The 19,534-nt window shown below is 43.1% G+C and overlaps 1 protein-coding gene across 4 annotated transcripts in view; it reads right to left on the reverse strand.

Annotated features, from left to right (window-relative positions):
- BNC2 (basonuclin 2) overlaps positions 1-19,534 on the reverse strand; it is a 1,148,851-nt gene that overhangs the window by 455,939 nt on the left and 673,378 nt on the right. For all 4 annotated transcript variants that reach the window (XM_029608627.1, XM_029608611.1, XM_029608619.1 and 1 more), the window contains one exon: positions 2,633-2,735. In XM_029608627.1, the coding sequence (XP_029464487.1) occupies positions 2,633-2,735 (103 nt within the window). The remainder of the gene's footprint in view (positions 1-2,632; positions 2,736-19,534) is intronic.

Consider the following 19,534-nt stretch of genomic DNA (forward strand, 5'->3'; position numbering starts at 1 on the left):
TGGAAGCCTGGGGCTCTTTTTTCGGCAAATTTTCTTTTTTCTCTCTGCATCGTCTCCTGGGAAATGACAGGAGGGGAGGGGCTGGATTGGGGAGCGGAGTAACACTTGACAAGGAGAATCAAGAAAAACTAAAAATCTATTGAAGAAGATGAAAAAAATTGCTGCATTGGCTTTCATGACTCACTGGCACTCAAGAAGAACAACTGCCTAGGGATACAATCGGTAAGCTAGGAAGAAGGCCACCACACATCAAGCCCAACCTCCTCCTCATTGCTTAACAGCAATCACTGTATGGCACTGGCAATCCAGGGAAAGTGGGGGAAACCCTCCAGTTAATTCTCTAGCAAAGGGCAGGGAATATCTTACTAAACTCCTTATTGACCTCCAACTATGGCTGAAGTACCTGGATCACAACTCTTCCAAGGCCTTACTATCTTATCGTACAAAGTGACATCTTTTCCTGCCAAAGGCATGTCCAATTTTATTATTTAATTTTGCTACCATGGTTGTGCTTGTTCGCAAAAGGTTCTAACCTCTATTTTGAGCAAAAGGTGCCTTTTTAAGCAACATAATGCTTGCTTCAGGACTTAAAATAATAGTTTGTTCTGGTAACAACCTCAAACACGTCTTCAGCAAATTTTACCTTCACAAGATCCGTTAAAAACTAAAATATCTCTGGCTATGTCTTCCTTGCATTATCATTAACTTTGCCAGCTTGGACAACACATAATCTGTACAAAGGCACTGTAAATTTTGACCAGGGCTCAAGTTAATTTTTTTTCTTTTTTTTAATAAAACATTCCATGTATCAGAAAATGAACACATTCTTGGGTTTAGGGACTTCAAATTACTACTAAAGAGAGATTTTTGGAAGGTAATTATTTCTATCCTCTAATCTGGAAGTGTGCTTGGAAGCAATAAACCCTACAAATAAAAGGCTAACTAATACCATATTTATAACTTGTGACATATGATCTTTTAGGACCCAGGGCCACCAGAATAGACATCTATATTGATCCAAAACATCTATGTTGGCAGATGACCCCTCATTAACGAATTTAATGAGCAGGACAAGTTCAGCTGCTACATCCTATGAGGATCCACTGTCACAAAAGCTTTCTTCTGACATCTGGCCTTTAAAAGGCAAGCTCTAAGGGATAGATTTAAAAAAAAACAAAACAAAACAAAACATGTGCGCGGTTCCTAGCGCGCGCACATGGACGCAGCTATTTTATAACATGCGTACGCTGGAGCACACATGCTATAAAATAGAATTCCCGTGCGCACATGTGTGCCGGATTTTAATATCCGCGCACACGTGCGGGCGGGTGGCCTCTTCCCTTCCTTCCTCTTCCCCTGACCCCTAAACTACCCAATCTAACCCCAATTTTTTTTATTTTCTGCTCTTCCGCATGCCGGCCGGCTGCTGGCGCGCGCTTCCACGGGACAGGGTCTAATGGTGCTGTCCTGGCCCGCCCCTCCCCACCCAGACCACGCCCCACCACCCGTCCCTTTCCGAGGGCCCGGCACTTTGCTGCGTATCGGGGGTTACACGCATGCCTGGGCCCTTTAGAAAATGCGTGCGGAATGCACAGGGCCCCAGTCACATGTGTAACCCCCCCCCCCCCCCGATCTTATGCACGCTGGCCTTTTAAAATTGGCTCGTAAGAGAATAACGTTCAAACAAGTGTGCGCAGCAGCATATGCATGCATATATGGCTGCACATAGATTTATAATAGTATTAGTATTTTATAACCCGCGTGTATTATAAAATATATATATCTCTACCTTGCAACATAAGCACTACACGTGAAAGTGAGTATTTCAATCCATTGGACCCACACTTTTCCTACCTATTTTCAGAAAATACGAAACGTATTTTACGTGGGGAAAGTAAAGTAGCACTTGCATGCGTGAAACTCAATTGCGTGTATTAAGTCGGTACATCTGAAAACATGCGCACAGATCTGAAATCACCAGTTTACCCATTAGTCCATCAGTTTCCCCCCGTCCTTCTCCAGGTCATTGAGACCCTCCTGATTCTTCAGCCTGAGCTCCCCCCAGTTCACCCGGACCTCCTATCCAGGCAACACTATACAAGAAACAGGTTCCATATCAACTGTGCAAGATAATTAGAGGGTAGAAAATTCCGCGAGTATGCTGCTAAATGTACACATGTAAGTGTCTATATCTGTTGGCCCTGCCCCAGAATGCTCCCTAGACCATCCTTTTCTTTTCCCAAGTCTATATGTGCGCGTGAAATGTAAAGCACGCGCCTACTTTCAATATTTTTTAAATAGTGATTACGAGAGTACAGGCTACTTAAGCACATGCACTCATTTTTATGCGTGTAACTCTTTGAAAATTCACCCCTAAGTGTTTTTGAGTTTCCACCAGGCCCAGTGACTATGAACTTGGTAGCCCAAACAACTGACAAGCATTGTGTGCCCTTCTGCTGGGAGGGGGCAGCATGGCCCAGAGACTAGAATGTACGCTGAGCTGCAAGCAGAACATTTAACCAAATTCAGGATTACTTTCATACCATGGTCAATACTCCTGACCTTCCTTTTCATCATTTCAGTGCCTGCATTAAAAACAAGACAAAAAAAAGGTTGCATAAAGATTTCTCACCATGAGCCACCCAGCCATGTTTACACTGATCGCAGGTCCTGAGGTTAATCTTCCCAGGCTGGAAACATTCGCACGTGCAATTTACCAGTGTACAACGGATGGCCTAAAAAAAAGAGAAAAAGGAAAAATATATCTTCTGTGAATAAAATCGATCCAGATTTACAATTACCATATTTTTTGTTTCAGAACGGTCTTTATGATTTTGTGCAAAAAAAACAAACAAACCAAGGAGAGAAGGTGTGAAAAAAAAAAAAAGGAAAAGAAATGAAATGCTAAAATGCAAAGCTGTACATTCTTTGAAGACTTTTTCTCATAAAAAAAAAATCAATATCCCCAACTAGCTGTGATGAAAAAGGTTCATTCAATAATCTAATGCAGCTTGTTGCTCTTGTAAGCTTGAATACATACTTAAAGGTGTAGCCCTGTCCTGCCAGCTAACAGACTGCCACCCATACTTCTGGGTTATTTCTTGATCAGGGGCAAAGAGTCAATCTTTCAAGGCCCCCTATGTGTTCTTGCAACTTCCAGTAAAAGAAACACACTGCGCACAGTGAACTGTTGTTCAAGAATAAATTATTTTACAGGTTACTTGAATGAAGAAGAAAATTAATAGAGGGTACACTCTAGAATAGTTAACTTCAATCCAGAAAGGGAAGTTAGTTTAGTTTAAGATTTAATAGACCACTGTTCACCACAAAAAAAAAAAAAATCACAGATACAGTCACTGGCAAATCTGCACTCCCTGCAGTAGGCACTATTCACAAGGCAACCTCCCTGGGCACTTCCCCAGTGATCCCTGCAAACTGGATGCAGACTCCTTCCCAGTACAAGAAACTGAAGACTTCTCCTGATAACGCTTCAGATGAGTCCCTGTTGAGAACTTCCTGCAACAGCAACTCTGCAATTAGATTTCCCAAGTTCACAGTCCTCACTATGACTCCCATCAGAAATCCAGTCCTCAGAACCTGCAGGTAATAAGAGGAGTATGGGACTTAATTCCCCTTTTCCTCCGGATCACCACTTGGTCCTTTCCATGCTCAAGATCCACTTTGGATTCCCGGAAAATTTCCCAAGTCCTAAAGCCTGGGGGACCCAGCTACACTAACTGCACTAACCACATCCTCTGACAACAAATTCCAGAGTTTAATTATGCGTTGAGTAAAAAAGAACTTTCTCCGATTAGTTTTAAATGTGCCGCATGCTAACTTCATGGAGTGTCCCCTAGTCTTTCTACTATCCGAAAGAGTAAATAACCGAGTCACATCTACCCGTTCTAGACCTCTCATGATTTTAAACACCTCTATCATATCCCCCCTCAGCCGTCTCTTCTCCAAGCTGAAAAGTCCTAACCTCTTTAGTCTTTCCTCATAGGGGAGCTGTTCCATTCCCCTTATCATTTTGGTCGCCCTTTTCTGTACCTTCTCCATCGCAACTATATCTTTTTTGAGATGCGGCGACCAGAATTGTACACAGTATTCAAGGTGCGGTCTCACCATGGAGTGATACAGAGGCATTATGACTTTTTCCGTTTTATTCACCATTCCCTTTCTAATAATTCCCAACATTCTGTTTGCTTTTTTGACTGCCGCAGCACACTGCACCGACGATTTCAATGTGTTATCCACTATGACGCCTAGATCTCTTTCTTGGGTTGTAGCACCTAATATGGAACCTAACATTGTATAACTATAGCATAGGTTATTTTTCCCTATATGCATCACCTTGCACTTATCCACATTAAATTTCATCTGCCATTTGGATGCCTAATTTTCCAGTCTCACAAGGTCTTCCTGCAATTTATCACAATCTGCTTGTGATTTAACTACTCTGAATAATTTTGTATCATCTGCAAATTTGATTACCTCACTCATCAAATTTCTTTCCAGATCATTTATAAATATATTGAAAAGCATGGGTCCCAGTACAGATCCCTGAAGCACTCCACTGCCCACTCCCTTCCACTGAGAAAACTGTCCATTTAATCCTACTCTCTGTTTCCTGTCTTTTAGCCAGTTTGTAATCCACGAAAGGACATCGCCACCTATCCCATGACTTTTTACTTTTCCTAGAAGCCTCTCATGAGGAACTTTATCAAATGCCTTCTGAAAATCCAAGTATACTACATCTACAGGGTCACCTTTATCTACATGTTTATTAACTCCTTCAAAAAAGTGAAGCAGATTTGTGAGTCAAGACTTGCCTTGGGTAAAGCCATGCTGACTTTGTTCCATTAAACCATGTCTTTCTATATGTTCTGTGATTTTGATGTTTAGAACACTTTCTACTATTTTTCCTGGCACTGAAGTGAGGCTAACTGGTCTGTAGTTTCCCGGATCACCCCGGAGCCCTTTTTAAATATTTGGGTTACATTAGCCACCCTCCAGTCTTCAGGTACAATGGATGATTTTAATGATAGGTTACAAATTTTTACTAATAGATCTGAAATTTCATTTTTTAGTTCTTTCAGAACCCTGGGGTGTATATGATTTGGTCCAGGTGATTTACTACTCTTCAGTTTGTCAATCAGGCCTACCATATCTTCTAGGTTCACTGTGACTGAGGCAGTCAGTCTAGGTGGAGACAAGATTTACTAGAGGAGTGGCACCGGTGTGGTTTACAAACAGGGCATGAGTCTATAGGTATGTCTGGATACAGAATCAGATGCACAATCCATTAATACCATGATCTACAGAATGCACATATGCTGCCAATATAAAATAATGCAAGAGTGAAATTATAGACAAAGATGACAAGGGATGACTTAAATCAATAATCACAAGTATAGTAAAGATGCTATTATAACTTAGAACTTTCTCTAGCACATGTCATAGATTTAATGTGGACACAATAGCAGAAAAGTTATGGCTTCATTTCAGAAGGGAGAGATTTGGTCCAGTCACATGGTTCTTGTTACTTCCCAAATGATGAGTTCTATAGGCGTCCACTGGCTAGACTGCCCAGCTTGCTTCATCATGAAAAGGGGTACCATGGCGGTTCATGGAGGGTCTCTTTTCTGGGGAACTTTGGGGCCTGGCAGCAGCACACCACTTCTAGGCGCATTAAGGGAGTGCAAAGAGCCATGCTAAGTATTCCATATGTCAGTTGCATACATAGATGCATACCAGTATGGAGGTCACAGGAGCAGCTACAGTGCACACTGTATTCGTATTTCTCTGTATAAAACGAGGACCAGAAGGTGGTAGCCCGGGAGCTATGCCAGAAGAGTAGGTGGTTGGACCAGCTTCGAGCCCGAAGGGATGGGGCTGAAGGTAGGTTTATAACATGGCCATCAGGGAGAGATGTACACAAGATCATTCTATGTCCTGTTTCCATCAGCAGCCACAATATTGGCCTATCACTCAGCACCACCCTGTCTCTGCCTTGAGCTTAAAAAAACCTTCATGCAAACATTCTTAGACCTTGACATTTCTCTACATCATGGACAGCACTGTCATGAAGTGTTACTTGGAAGGTACTTTCAGGTCTAGCTGGAAACCAATCAGGGTGTTCGCAGCCACTCCTAAATTTATTACCAATGAATGCATATATGTCCCCTATCCTATACAACTATATGCTGCGTCATGGCCTTGAAATGTTGCTATGTAGACCACAACCCAACTCTAACCCTGACAGAGTCTATCTCTGAGCCCATATCACATGCAAGGTATAAAGTAAAATATTGCAGAACTGAAGTTTATGTATTTCAACAAACCATTCTATGGTATTACTAATGTTGATCATGCACATCACATCCTGGATCATATGAGTACATGAACTGATACACTTTTTCTGATCTCTTCACAGATGAGAACTCTTCATCTGAGGAGTAAGAATAGGAAGAGGCAGAAGCGAGGTCTCAGCATCACTGGGGAGGATCAGGCTGCTTCGTCCCACTGCCTATTCCTCCTCCACTCCGTCCAACCTGGGGGACCCAGGGGTGGCAGTCCAGTCCCTTTACCAACTGGTGGGCCCTGGGCCCGAAAATACTAATATCCCTCTCCCCATCCCAGTAGGCCCTCTTCCCTCTTCTGGAATCTAGGAATGCTGAGATTCAGACAGGTTACCTCTTGCTGGCCATGGAAGATGCGGTTCCCCCCTACCCCTCCCATCATTATCTGTTGCCCTGCCCAGGGCTCCTGAGCCTGGCTCATTTTCTGGAGCACCCACTCCAGGTGATGAACCACTATCTCAGTGGGCTTTTGGGAAGGTATGCAGTTGATGGTGGAGATAAGAGGGATCCAAACTTACCTTAAGAGTTTGCTTGGTTTAGTGGGCTGCCTCAACGAGACTAAAGAGCACCTCTGATATGACCGTTGGTCGCAGACGGCTGCGACCGATTCAACTTACGTCATGCGTTGCCCTGCTCTCCTCTCCGAGTCAACTCGCGGCTGGGGCTAGCCGCTACCACCGCATATCTCCGGGTTCTCTAGGTTCTTCATGGGTGCTGGGACGCCGCCGCCACCACCATCCACGCTGACTCCAGGCCTTCCTAGGCACGCGCCACCAGGCCTCTTTTTAAAGGCCCAATGACAGGAACCTCAGGGAGTTCCCTGACTGATGACATCACAAGGTTGGGATTCATAAGCACCTCCCTCGCCCTTTGCTGGTTGACTTGGCAATGAGTTTCTTCGCATGGTGCTTGCTCCTGTCTCCTCGGACCCATGGTTCCTGTACTAGATCTATCTGCGACTCTGAAACCAGGCTCGGGTACCCGTTCCTCGAGGGCCTGCTCACACTCCAGTTGGAGACCTTGTTTCCAGGCTTCACTGCTCCTCGGGATAGCCCTTGTGCCTTCCAGAGTTCCTGCCTGCTGGCTTCCCTGCTCCTCGGGGTGGTCCTTCAAACTACCTTACTACTTGGAGACTCAACTCTGAACTCCCTCGCTCCTCGGGGCAGTGCCTACATTCTACAATAGTGACTTTACCCTGCACTTCTTGCTCCTCGGGGCACAGCCTATGTTCTGCATCAGTGACTATTCCCTTCACTTCCCTGCTCCTCGGGGCAGTGCCTACGTTCTACACCAGTGCCTGTACTCAGCACCTCCCTGCTCCTCAGGGCAGTGCCTTCGTTCTCTAACCAGAGATTCCATCGTGCGCAGCCCCACTCCTCGGGGCGGCTTATGTCACTACTTCGGAGATTCGACTCGGGCTCCCCCACTCCTCGGGTCAGCCTACGTCATCACACCAGAGCCTCTCTTGCTGCACTGCCCCACCCCTCGGGACAGCCTCCGCTGCATTCCTCCAGTAGTTCCTGTCTGGTGCTCCCCGCTCCTCGGGGCCTGCCTAATGCTCCTCTGTCGGAGGCTCCTGCTCTGGAACCTGCATCTCCAACTCGCCTGAATACTGTTGCTCCCTCTGCACTGTGTCTCTTACCCCACTCCACGGGACACTTCACAGTATTCTCTCTCTACAATCTCCTACGATCACGTGGCTGTGATGCAGAATGTCATACCTCTCTACCACTGTGTCTCCTGCTGCATCTGACCTCACCTCCCGACGGTGAGGACCTGTGGGGCTCCTCCCCGCAGGTGGTATCAACCCTCACCTCAGGCCAAGGGTCCACGAAACCCATGAATCCTAACAACCTCATGGCACCTCCTAACCTCATCAGCATGAGGCCCACTACCACACTGACCAGACTCCTAAGTCTGCATCACCTGGGCCTCACTAGGTCCCTGGGCCTTTTTTTTCTGTATTTAGTTTGCACCTTAGAACGTCTCACCCGTCCCCTTTATTTTTCCAACTGTAAGAACATAAGAACATAAGAAATTGCCATGCTGGGTCAGACCAAGGGTCCATCAAGCCCAGCATCCTGTTTCCTACAGAGGCCAAACCAGGCCACAAGAACCTGGCAATTACCCAAACACAAAGAAGATCCCATGCTACTGATGCAATTAATAGCAGTGGCTATTCCCTAAGTAAATTTGATTAATAGCCGTTAATGGACTTCTCCTCCAAGAACTTATCCAAACCTTTTTTGAACCCAGCTACACTAACTGCACTAACCACATCCTCTGGCAACAAATTCCAGAGCTTAATTGTGCATTGAGTGAAAAAGAATTTTCTCCGATTAGTCTTAAATGTGCTACTTGCTAACTTCATGGAATGCCCCCTAGTCCTTCTATTATTCGAAAGTGTAAATAACTGATTCACATCTATTCGTTCAAGACCTCTCATGATCTTAAAGACCTCTATCATATCCCCCCTCAGCCGTCTCTTCTCCAAGCTGAACAGCCCTAACCTCTTCAGCCTTTCCTCATAGGGGAGCTGTTCCATCCCCTTTATCATTTTGGTTGCCCTTCTCTGTACCTTCTCCATCTCAACTATATCTTTTTTGAGATGCAGCGACCAGAATTGTACACAGTATTCCAGGTGTGGTCTCACCATGGAGCGATATAGAGGCATAATAACATTTTCCGTTTTATTAACCATTCCCTTACTGTAAATAGTTTTAACAAAGTTAGACATATTTTAAAATTTATATAAAAGTTTTATAATTGTATATTTACTTTGGCTATGTCTCTACATTATTTACTACATACTTTGGTTTAATCTGTACAACAGTAAAGTCTCTTTAGGAATCTACTATATCCATAACTCTCTGAACCACACCTAGCCCTGCATGTCGTTTGTCATGTTGGTTTGTCCAATAATTGTTAGACTTTTTTTTTTATCTACCCTTACATCAGCATATGCAGTTAGTTTAGTTGTGTTAACTTTGCACCCCTAAAACTGTTATCAGTAAGGGAGACCACAAAGCAAAAAAATATATATATATATATCAACAGGTGCCACTTACCTCCCCAAAAGGCACCAGATATGAGTACAGCTATGCCAAAGAAGGGGTTATGTGTATAAAGTTTCTAGTATGTTAGATATCCCCCTTAAATAAAATCACAGTACAGGGAGATTAGGAGCATACATGAGGTGCCCTTTCTGAATCACTACACTTGAAATGTATGACCTGCTAGAAGCTGCATTCACCTGAAGCAGACTCCTGCTTAAAGGTCTATTAAGTAAACTCGATATCCCATAGAGTTCAGATATAACTGATAAGAAATGCAATACTTCTAATATTACAGAGATGCAATGCCTTAAAAGAGGTGTCTGATTAATAATCTGCACCCAGCCAGTCCCTCTCCATGCTCACACTGGCTATCCTTACAGGTAAGTGCTTGCTTTTTAGCTGAAAACTCCAAGCTCCCATCTGCAAACCCCTTCAAAGACTAAACCAAACAGGGATCTCTCAAATACTTACCTTTTAAATTACATTTGCCTGCTAGAAGAGTGCTAGCCTTCTGTTCTGCAAGACATCCAGGATCATGTGCCTTTTGAACTCCCAGTTGAGATCAGTCAATCACTCCTTGCTGATTAACAGGCCGATACAGTACAGTGCGCTCTGGCGGAGCGCACTGTTAACCTGCGATTGGACGCGCGTTTTGGACACACTAGCTTTACCCCTTATTCAGCAAGGGGTAATAGCGCGTCGAAAACGCATGTCCAACCCCCCCCCCCCCAACCTAATAGCGCCCGCAACATGCAAATGCATGTTGATGGCCCTATTAGGTATTCCCGCGCGATTCAGAAAGTAAAATGTGCGGCTTTTACTTTCAGAACCTAATAGCGATATCATAACGATATTAAGTCGGAGGTCCCGAAAGTTAAAAAAAAGTTAAAAAAAAATAAATTTTGAAATGGGCCCGCGGCTCAAAAACCGGACGCTCAATTTTGCCAGCGTCCGGTTTTCGAACCCGTAGCTGTCAGCGGGCTTGAGAACCGACGCCGGCAAAATTGAGCAACGGCTGTCAGCCGCCGCTCCTGTCCAAAAAGAGGCGCTAGAGACGCGCTAGTGTCCCTAGCGCCTCTTTTTACCACTGGCCCTAATTTAAATAAATGACTTTATTGTATTGCATGCACAGGAGAGTGTCCTATGCGCGATACTTTAATGTATCAGCCTGTCAATTAGCTGGATCCCTTACCCACTTCCACCACTGCTAACTAGAATGGACTAGAACCTCAACCTGATTTAAAGGAATCATCAGAGCTTGTCTAGCACCTAGAACTAGGCTTGAAGTATAATTCTCGTCAGGCATTTCCCATTCAAACTCACCTAAGAGGAAAAAAGGTTTGGTAGGATAGAAGAAATGGCATTCTAATTAGAAAACATGGCCTGAATATATTGTAAGACACAGGTCACATATAAAAAAAAACTATGAGTGACATTCTGTCATATATAATGTCCATTTCCAGATGGAGAGATATGCTGGTTCACTGAGAATATAAGCAAGCCTTATATAGTAATCATCCAGACCTTTGATGATGTATTCATTCACATGTTCCATTCTATCCTAATATCCAATATATACCTTATGGAGGTGTAACAGCAGTTGGTACCATGGAATCAGACATTTACTAGTCCAATCCAGGTCTTACGCACATAGTAAACTACAGGAAGAAACACTGGGCCAGCTACTGAAGTCCCTGAGCAGATGTATCATGTGTTGATTCACTGCACTCACAAGAGAAAAAAATTCACATATACCAATAGTGCACAAAATATACATGTACCACAGCTTCAGAGTATATACGCACGAAAGTTACCATTATATATGCAAGTAGTAACAACCATGTGTATATTTGCTATCTCTTATTTATTTTTTACATTTATTTGTATTCTACCTTTCAACCAAAGTAGATTACATTCAGGTACAGTAGCTATTTCTCATTTAATGATATACATGTGTACGATTTTATTGCACATGCCACCCCTTAATATGTGCAAATATGTTCAATTTACGTGTGTATGGAGGTATTAAGGGTTGGCTCCCAGTGCATGTCTTCCTATTTTCACCATGTCCCAAAGAAGTGGAGCACTTGTGAGGAAACCTAACTTCCTACCCAAATGGTGGACCTTCTTGTCCATCATTTGGGATCATGAAAGTCCAGCATCTCCTGTATGGCCCCCAGTCCAAAAGAGATGGGTCCTACAGGAAGGAGATCATGTGGGAGAAGATCTGCCACAAGCTGAATTTGGTATTTCACCATAACTGCAATGCACATGAACTGAGCCACATCTGCTCAAGAGGAGACAGGCCGGGACGCTGAGGGGCTGGACAGTCAGGTCAGCTTCACTGCAGCAGAATGGCTGGTGCTGAACACCATATTGGAAGCTGCTGTGGGAAGGGCTGGTCAATTGGACATCTCACAACCTAAATGCCAGCAAGGTGATTAATGTATATAGGAAATGCTGAAAAAATGTCAGTATGGAATGGTTTATAATGTAACTGGTTGTTTTGTATGTAAACCGGAGTGAAGGCAACCCTGCTATACCTCGGTATATAAAAAATGCTAAATAAATAAAATAAATAAATAGTGTATATTGTAACTTTTTTGGATATGGGTCCTTGTCCTGAGAAGATCCTATGCAACTGTACATACAGGGAAGGGCCTATAAGCACCCTAGGCTTCCTGACCTCCCAGGGTTTCTGGACAGGCTGAAAAGCTGAGTATTGTATTAGCCATAATGCAGACTTTTCTAGCTCCACAAACTCTCTAAAACACACTCTGTACACTGATGGTCTGGGAGAAGCTATAAGGATAGATGGTTTGAAAAGGAATGTCTAACTCGAAACCTTTTCTGTATCATGTAGCCTCAGTATCTGTATGCAGACAGGAACAACTAGAACCCACTTTTCTGTCACCACTAGCCTCACAACACAGGACAAGTTTTTGGGACAGCTACCACTCCCTCCCTAGGCACCTCCCATCCCCCAGTAGCTAAAACTTTGCTTCTAACGTATTCTTCAGTTCTCTACACCTAGAGCCATAAAGCAACCCTTTTCAAGAGCCACATCATTTACAGTGTCCTCTCTCTGGCACTGCATGCTGGTGGTTTATTGGTGTACATATTTGTACCACAGGAATGTTTTATATATAGTTTGTGGTGTAGCAGATGGTGCTATATTAGGGATCTTGGAGAAAAGAAGATCATTAGAATATAAGAACATAAGATATGCCATACTGGGTCAGACCAAGGGTCCATCAAGCCCAGTATCCTGTTTCGAACAGTGGCCAATCCAAGAACAAGTACCTGGAAAGTACCCAAACATTAGATAAATCACAAGCTACTACTGCTTATTAATTACCGTCAAAGCAGTTTATGGATTTATCCTCTAGGAACTTATCCAAACCTTTTTTTAAACCCAGTTACACTAACTGCTATAACCACATCCTATGGCAATGAATTCTAGAGCTTATCTATGCACTGTGTGAAAAAGAATTTTCTCCGATTTGTTTTAAATGAGCTACTTGCTAACTTCATGGAGTGCCCCCTAGTCCTTCTAATATCTGAGAGAGTAAATAACAGATTTACATTAACCTGTTCAAGACCTTTCATGATTTTGCAGACTTCTATCACATCTCCCCTCAGTCATCTCTTCTCCAAACTGAACAGTCCTAACGTCTTTAGCCTTTCCTCATAGGGCAGTTGTTCTATGCCCCTTATCAGTTTGTTCAACCTTCTCTGCACGTTCTCCAGTGCAGCTATATCCTTTTTTGAGAATCGGTGATCAGAACTGCACACAGTATTCAAGGTGCGGTCTCACCATGGAGCGATACAGAAGCATTATGACATCCTCCGCTTTATCTTCCATTTTCCTCTTAATAATTCCTAACATTCTGTTTGCTTTTTTGATCGACACAGCACAGTGGGCCAACAATTTCAATACATTATCCACTGTGACGCCTAGATCTCTTTCCTGGGTGGTAACTCCTAAGATAGAACCTAATATTATGTAACTACAGCAAGGGTTATTTTTCCCTACATGCATCACCTTGCACTTGTCCATATTAAATTTCAGCTGCCATTTGGAAGCCCAGTCTTCCAGTCTCGCAAGGTCCTCCTGCAATTCATCACAATCTGCTTGAAATTTAACTACTCTGCATAATTTTGTGTCAATTGAGTGTGAAGAGAGATATCACACTGCATATATATATGTTTAAAATATGTACAATTTTCAATGTTTCAGGGGAGGACCCTGGCAATGAGTCAGATGGGCCAGGATCAAGTGACCAGCCATGGGCAAGGCAACACTCATGGGTGTTGCCTGATAATTCTAAGTAGGACACAAAGGGAGAAGAGACACCAGCAAAGAAGCAGTGAAGTTCTGCATACATCTAGGAGCACTATTAAAAATAGCAGCAGCAAATCATATATATTATTATTTTAGGTACAAAAAATATTAAAAAAGAAAACCAGAATCCCCCCCCACCACCAATCCATAATTTACTGTGATTTTTTTATGTACACCACTGACTGCTTTGGCTTCACCATCAGAATTTTCCTCAGGGATACAACTGTGGAACTGAAACATACATCATATTACAGATGCATTAAATACATGAGGATGTATTTATTTATTTATTTAGAAAAATGTATAACCTGCACATTTCTTTTGTTCATGATGGGGAACAAATCAAGCATACACAAGATTTAAAACAGGCAAGACCTACCAGGCCAGGTCATGAACATAAAACCCATCTAACAAACAACTAACAAGAAATCAACAGCACTGCCAAAGCCAGTAACCAGTCCTCAAAATAACAATCACAAATCTAGTAGCCAATATAAAAGGCTTCCACCGGTCTCACAGACATCAGTTGGTGGATTTCAACCAACAAATACGTTAATTCTCAAGATCGAAAGCTTTCAGATGTTTTTTTGAACTGGCTGGTGCAAGTTAATAAACTAAGCTCTTTGGGAAGAGAATTCCAGTAGAGAGGCCCTGTGACTGAAAAGGCACACGTGAATTTTTCCAAAAAGTGCAGATTGCAATAAGGGCACCTATAGAAGTCTGCGAGGGTGGTAGATACGCAAAATAAAATTCAACAGTGTTATATCTGCTCCTGCATGTGGTTTTCCTTTTAATGGATGCGCCCTGTGTTCTTGTTGATTTTCATCCATTCTTCCCTAGGTCTCAGTGACTTGACTTTGAACACTCATTTCCACATTTAAACTCACCTTTAGTTGGGATTATATGAACTCTTAAATATTTCTTCCACCTTCCATGGCTCTGGGACACATTACTGCTGTCACTGAATTTTCCAGTGGGGTTTCAGAAAGCGTTACAGTCTGCTACACTTTGCAAACTTTGAATCAGTTGCTGTTGCCATTCATCAATTAAGTATCAGCGATCATTATTTCTCTTTCTTAAACAAAACAGCACCAGCAATAATTAAAATGGTGGTATAGGACCATAACTAACCCCTCAAATTTAGAAATGTCAGAATCTTTCTAAAAAAGGCTCAATAGACTATTTGTAGATTCCTGATATAATTCCCTCCCTTTCCCCCACCCCCAAAAGATCTGAAATTTTTTTTTTTGGAGGGGGAGGGAGCGGGGGCCTGGCCTTATGACTCAGTGGTACTGCACTGCACTGCCATGCCCCTATGTGCGTCCTTTTTAATCCTGCAGTAAGGAGTTGTTCCCAGGGGTGTCGCCGAGAGGGGTTTTGCACTTAGAGACATACTTTTGAATTTTAAAAAATGTGTCTAATTTTTCTTGGGAAAAATACTGCGCTTATTAGCAGATAAATTCTAGAGACAGGAATTTGGCATTTACACTGGTATATGATAGAATTACAGTGCCATGATACTACATTGGCCACCATTGTTTATAGGAAGCCCACCGATAAGAACACCTTATTGCATTACCAGAGTTTTCATCCACATCAGTTAAGGAATAATATACCTATTGGTCAATTCTTAAGATGCAGAAGGCTGTGTTCAAGCACAGGAACTTAGTGACAGATTTAAGGCTCGTGTGTATACCCGTGCTACCAATCGGAAGGCGTATAAGCGGACCCTATATGCAAACAGAGAGAACCTTCTAATAAAGACTAGGAAGGAAGTGCCCTCCAGAATGATTTGTTCCATTCCATATTCTTCTAAAACCCCTTTAATTAAGGAGATAAAGTTAAAATATTGGCACATTTTATCTCCATTGAAGAATTTCTCAGAACTCCCGATATTTGCTATAGGAAACGCCACAGTTTGCGGGATAATTCGAGGCAATTTAGTAATCCTTTATATACAGTAGATACTGAGAAGAGACAGGTGCCTTGCGGGAGGTGTTCAGTGTGTCCCCATGTGCTTACATTAGATACTTTGCATCATCCTAAATTGAGACGGGATTACAAGTTACCTGGACTGTTTACATATAATTCTGATGCAGTGGTATGCCCGGGTGGATTGATTTACATTGGACAGACTGCAACAACTGTTAGGTGCAGAATTATTGAACATAAAAGTCAAATTAGGTCTTTGACGGAGAATGCACCTTTAGTGGAACACTGGATGGAAAGGGAGTACTCGGAGGATTTAAAGTATTTGTGATTCAAAGGGTACAATTGAAAAATGGAGGGGATTTATCTTTGGCGCTGAGACGCTTAGAACAGTGTTTCATTTGTTTATTGGCAAACGATGTCACCGTTTGGTTTAAATGGCCGACTTGAATGGTCTGCCTTTTTATGAAGGAATCTTGCAGATACTCTGGACATGATTTAGGGGGTTACTAGATGACATTCCAGTTTAGGTTTAGTTTATTTATTATTTATTTATTTTTAGATTTTTTTTATACCGGTGTTCCTGTATGAAATACAGATCACATCGGTTTACATTGAAACAGAACATAAATTTTGCCTAGAGGTTACCTTAGTACAGCTGGTTGCAAAGGTTGGGGGAGAAATGGCTATTTTATATAGCCTTAAGAATAATTTTATGATTGTTTTATTGTGGGGAAAATTGTTTGTGGTAGGTGGTAATGAGTAGTTTGGTCATTTAATTAGGATATAAATAGTTCCTGTTACATTGAAACATCGATACGATGTGGACGCAGAGTCTACGAATAGCGTCACTTCCGGTATCAGGGTGAGTACGGGTTAAGGTTTGTGCTTAGATCGGTATAGTTGTAAAGTTATGAGTTGCAGTTGGAATTTAACATGCACATACATTATGAAATTTGCGATGAGTGAAAAAAGGTAAATTGTTATAGAAATTCAAATACGGCTTTGACGGGTCGCATTGGAAATGAGTGAAACAAAGAAAAACGTTATAGAAATTCAAACGTGGTTTTGATGAATCGCATTGGAGATGATTGAGAACATGAAAGAATAACGTGTATTTGAAAGAGAAGGTGAGTTTTTGGGGTTAATAGGTTTGTAGGGATGTTATGTTGTGTGATAGAAGTGGGAAGTCATTTGAGATTTGTTCTTTGATATTATAGAATTGGTCGAGAGAGTAGATTTGGAAACAGCACGAATGAAGTAACATGTGGATATCAGTAGATATAATTTGCCCTGAGGAAGCCCGTATATGAGAGGGTGAAACAGAGAATTCTTTGTCGGACAACATGAAGATTTGGGACGGTGAACTTTGAGAACAAGGAAGATATTATATCTGATAGAAAATCACCTTTATGAAAAATATAATGGTTTATAATATCTGTTAGAACAATATTGAATGACATTGTATATTAAAGTCATGTAACATAAGAGATAAAATTGGTTAGTGATGATTAAGAGTGGATATTACCATGTGACATAAGGTATTTTTAATGTGTGTGAATGGGGAGAAATGAATGTGATAGTTAGTTTTTAATGTGTATAAGTAGCATTTTGTATTAGTTTTCTAATAAATAAAATTGAATAATGAATATGTAAAAGTATTATTTTCTCTGGGGATTGGTATTAGGTACCCTGAGACAGGGGCAGTCACATGGCCTTGATTTTTGTGGAATCTCCCAGAACAATTAAGGCAGCTGTAAGGGAAAATGGCCAAGGTTGAAGACACATGGGGTGAATCCCTGTCAGGCCCATTACTTCTGCCACTACTAGTCTGTTGGTTTATTAGCCCCCACTGCTGCTTATCATGCTGGCTTCCTGGGTCCCTTCCTCTCTGCCCCTGGTGACTACAATGGGGAGAGAGAAAGTTAGTGATCAAAGGGAGGGAAAGGGGAGATAGTACAGGGAGGGGCAAGAGTGAGTGAGGAGTTACACAGGAGGCAAGACAGTGAGTGGGAGGATGTGGAAGGGCAAAAATGAGGGACTGTGGGGTGTTTGGATGAGAGAGGGGGGGACAGAGAGTGAGGTGATTCAAGGTGCTGTGGAGAGTAAGTGAGGAGATTAGAGGGACTGAGGTGTGAGTGCTGGGCTGGGGACAGAGTGAATGAGCAAAGAGGACTGAAGTAGCAAGGAAGGAAAGCATGTGGTGTTCCTTTCTCTCCCAAGGAGGCCAAGAACAGATAACACTTTTGAATTCTAGACCCCCTAGTCCAAGGAGGCTGAGGAGAGCAGGCAGTACACATCAGTCCCTCATTCCCCAAAGCTGAGGAAATCCAACTGATTCCCATTCAAGAAGGCCTTACTGGCTAAGGGGGGAGAGGAGCTGCTGGAGAGGGTAAATTTCTACAGTGGTGGGGGGAGAGCTCAAGGGCTACTAGGGATTAGGGGTGAGACTTTGAGCCTAAGGACCATTGAGGGATTGGGGAGCTGGGCATGGAGGACTAAGATCCCTAAGGCAGGGAGAAGGATGAGGACAGAGAGAAAGGGCCTCATCTCGTTACTCTCCTCCTCCTCCTTCTCCTTATCCCAGTGATCCTCCATCCCTAGCCTTCAGCAATGCTCAAGCCCCCGGCCATCCTTTCCTCACCAGTCTCATTAAATGAAGAATGGCTGGGGATGGAGGATGATTGGGATAAGGAAAAAAAGAGTGTTTGCATATGTGTATGAGAGAGTGTGTGTTTGGGAGAGTGAAAGATTGCACATCGGACCTGGTCCCGCTTCCCCACACAGGTCACAGGCCCAGATCCGCTTTCCCTTCTCTCTATTCTACAGTTCCACTTCCTTTTTGTCTACAAATTGAGACCTAGTTTTTATACAAGTCTTAACTCTCAAGTTCTTAGGTAACTGATTCCACATTATAGGACCTTCGACTGTAAATACCCTAACTGATGAGCACTTTCTTTTCTCTCTGCCAGCCACAGTCATTGAAGAAGAAAGTATTTAACAAACTATAGCACTTCTATTCTGTCTCTCCTCATAACTTGTTTTTTGTTCAGCTTCCAAACTATAGCAAATTCAGAAGTTTCCCCAAGATATAGGGTTGCTAACTGTTCGAATTTTCTCTGGACAGTACAGAATTCTAAGGTAAGGTCCAGAAGTCAGACGGAGGGCTAAAATATCCAGAAATTGTCTGGATTTTAACCCTCCAGTCAAGCACAGCAACTATTTTTGCATCTGCATTTCAGACAGCCTGAAGGAGTTGTAGTTTAACTTCACAGCCAGTGGTGGCACTACACCTCCAGAAAGTTGTCTACATATGCATGCACACCCCCTCTCCCTGCTGCAATCTTGGTTACAGTCACCTACACTCTTGCCTGCAGCCCAAATTCCAGAAAAGGCTCAGCAGAGCCGCCAGCACCTTGTCTCTTACCCACAGACAACAATAAAAGGCCCCATGGGACCACTGGCAACTCTTCTCCTGCCCGCAGACAAACAAAGGTCCAACATGGCTGGCAACTGGCATCTACCCACCCACCCACCCATGATGCAACAAGCCCAGCGAGGCCGCTGATGCATTACCTCCTGCTCGTGGCACAAGATGTAGGGCAGCCAGTACCTCTCCTCCTGCCTACTGTGCAACAGGTAAACACCACTAGCACCTCCCCTCCTGCGACAACACAAGAGGCCCGAGGGGCCGTGGGTGTGCTGAAGCAGAGACCCAGAATGTGAGAGAGAGCATGTGTGTATGTGAGAGCCAGTGAGTATGAGAGAGCCCGGGGGAGGGGGAGAAACATGTATGTGAGGTACATAGCATGGTGAGAGTCTGTGTGTGGGGAGGGGAAGAG

The sequence above is a fragment of the Rhinatrema bivittatum genome, chromosome 1 (genome assembly GCF_901001135.1).
Source record: "Rhinatrema bivittatum chromosome 1, aRhiBiv1.1, whole genome shotgun sequence".
Taxonomy (NCBI): Eukaryota; Metazoa; Chordata; class Amphibia; order Gymnophiona; family Rhinatrematidae; genus Rhinatrema; species Rhinatrema bivittatum.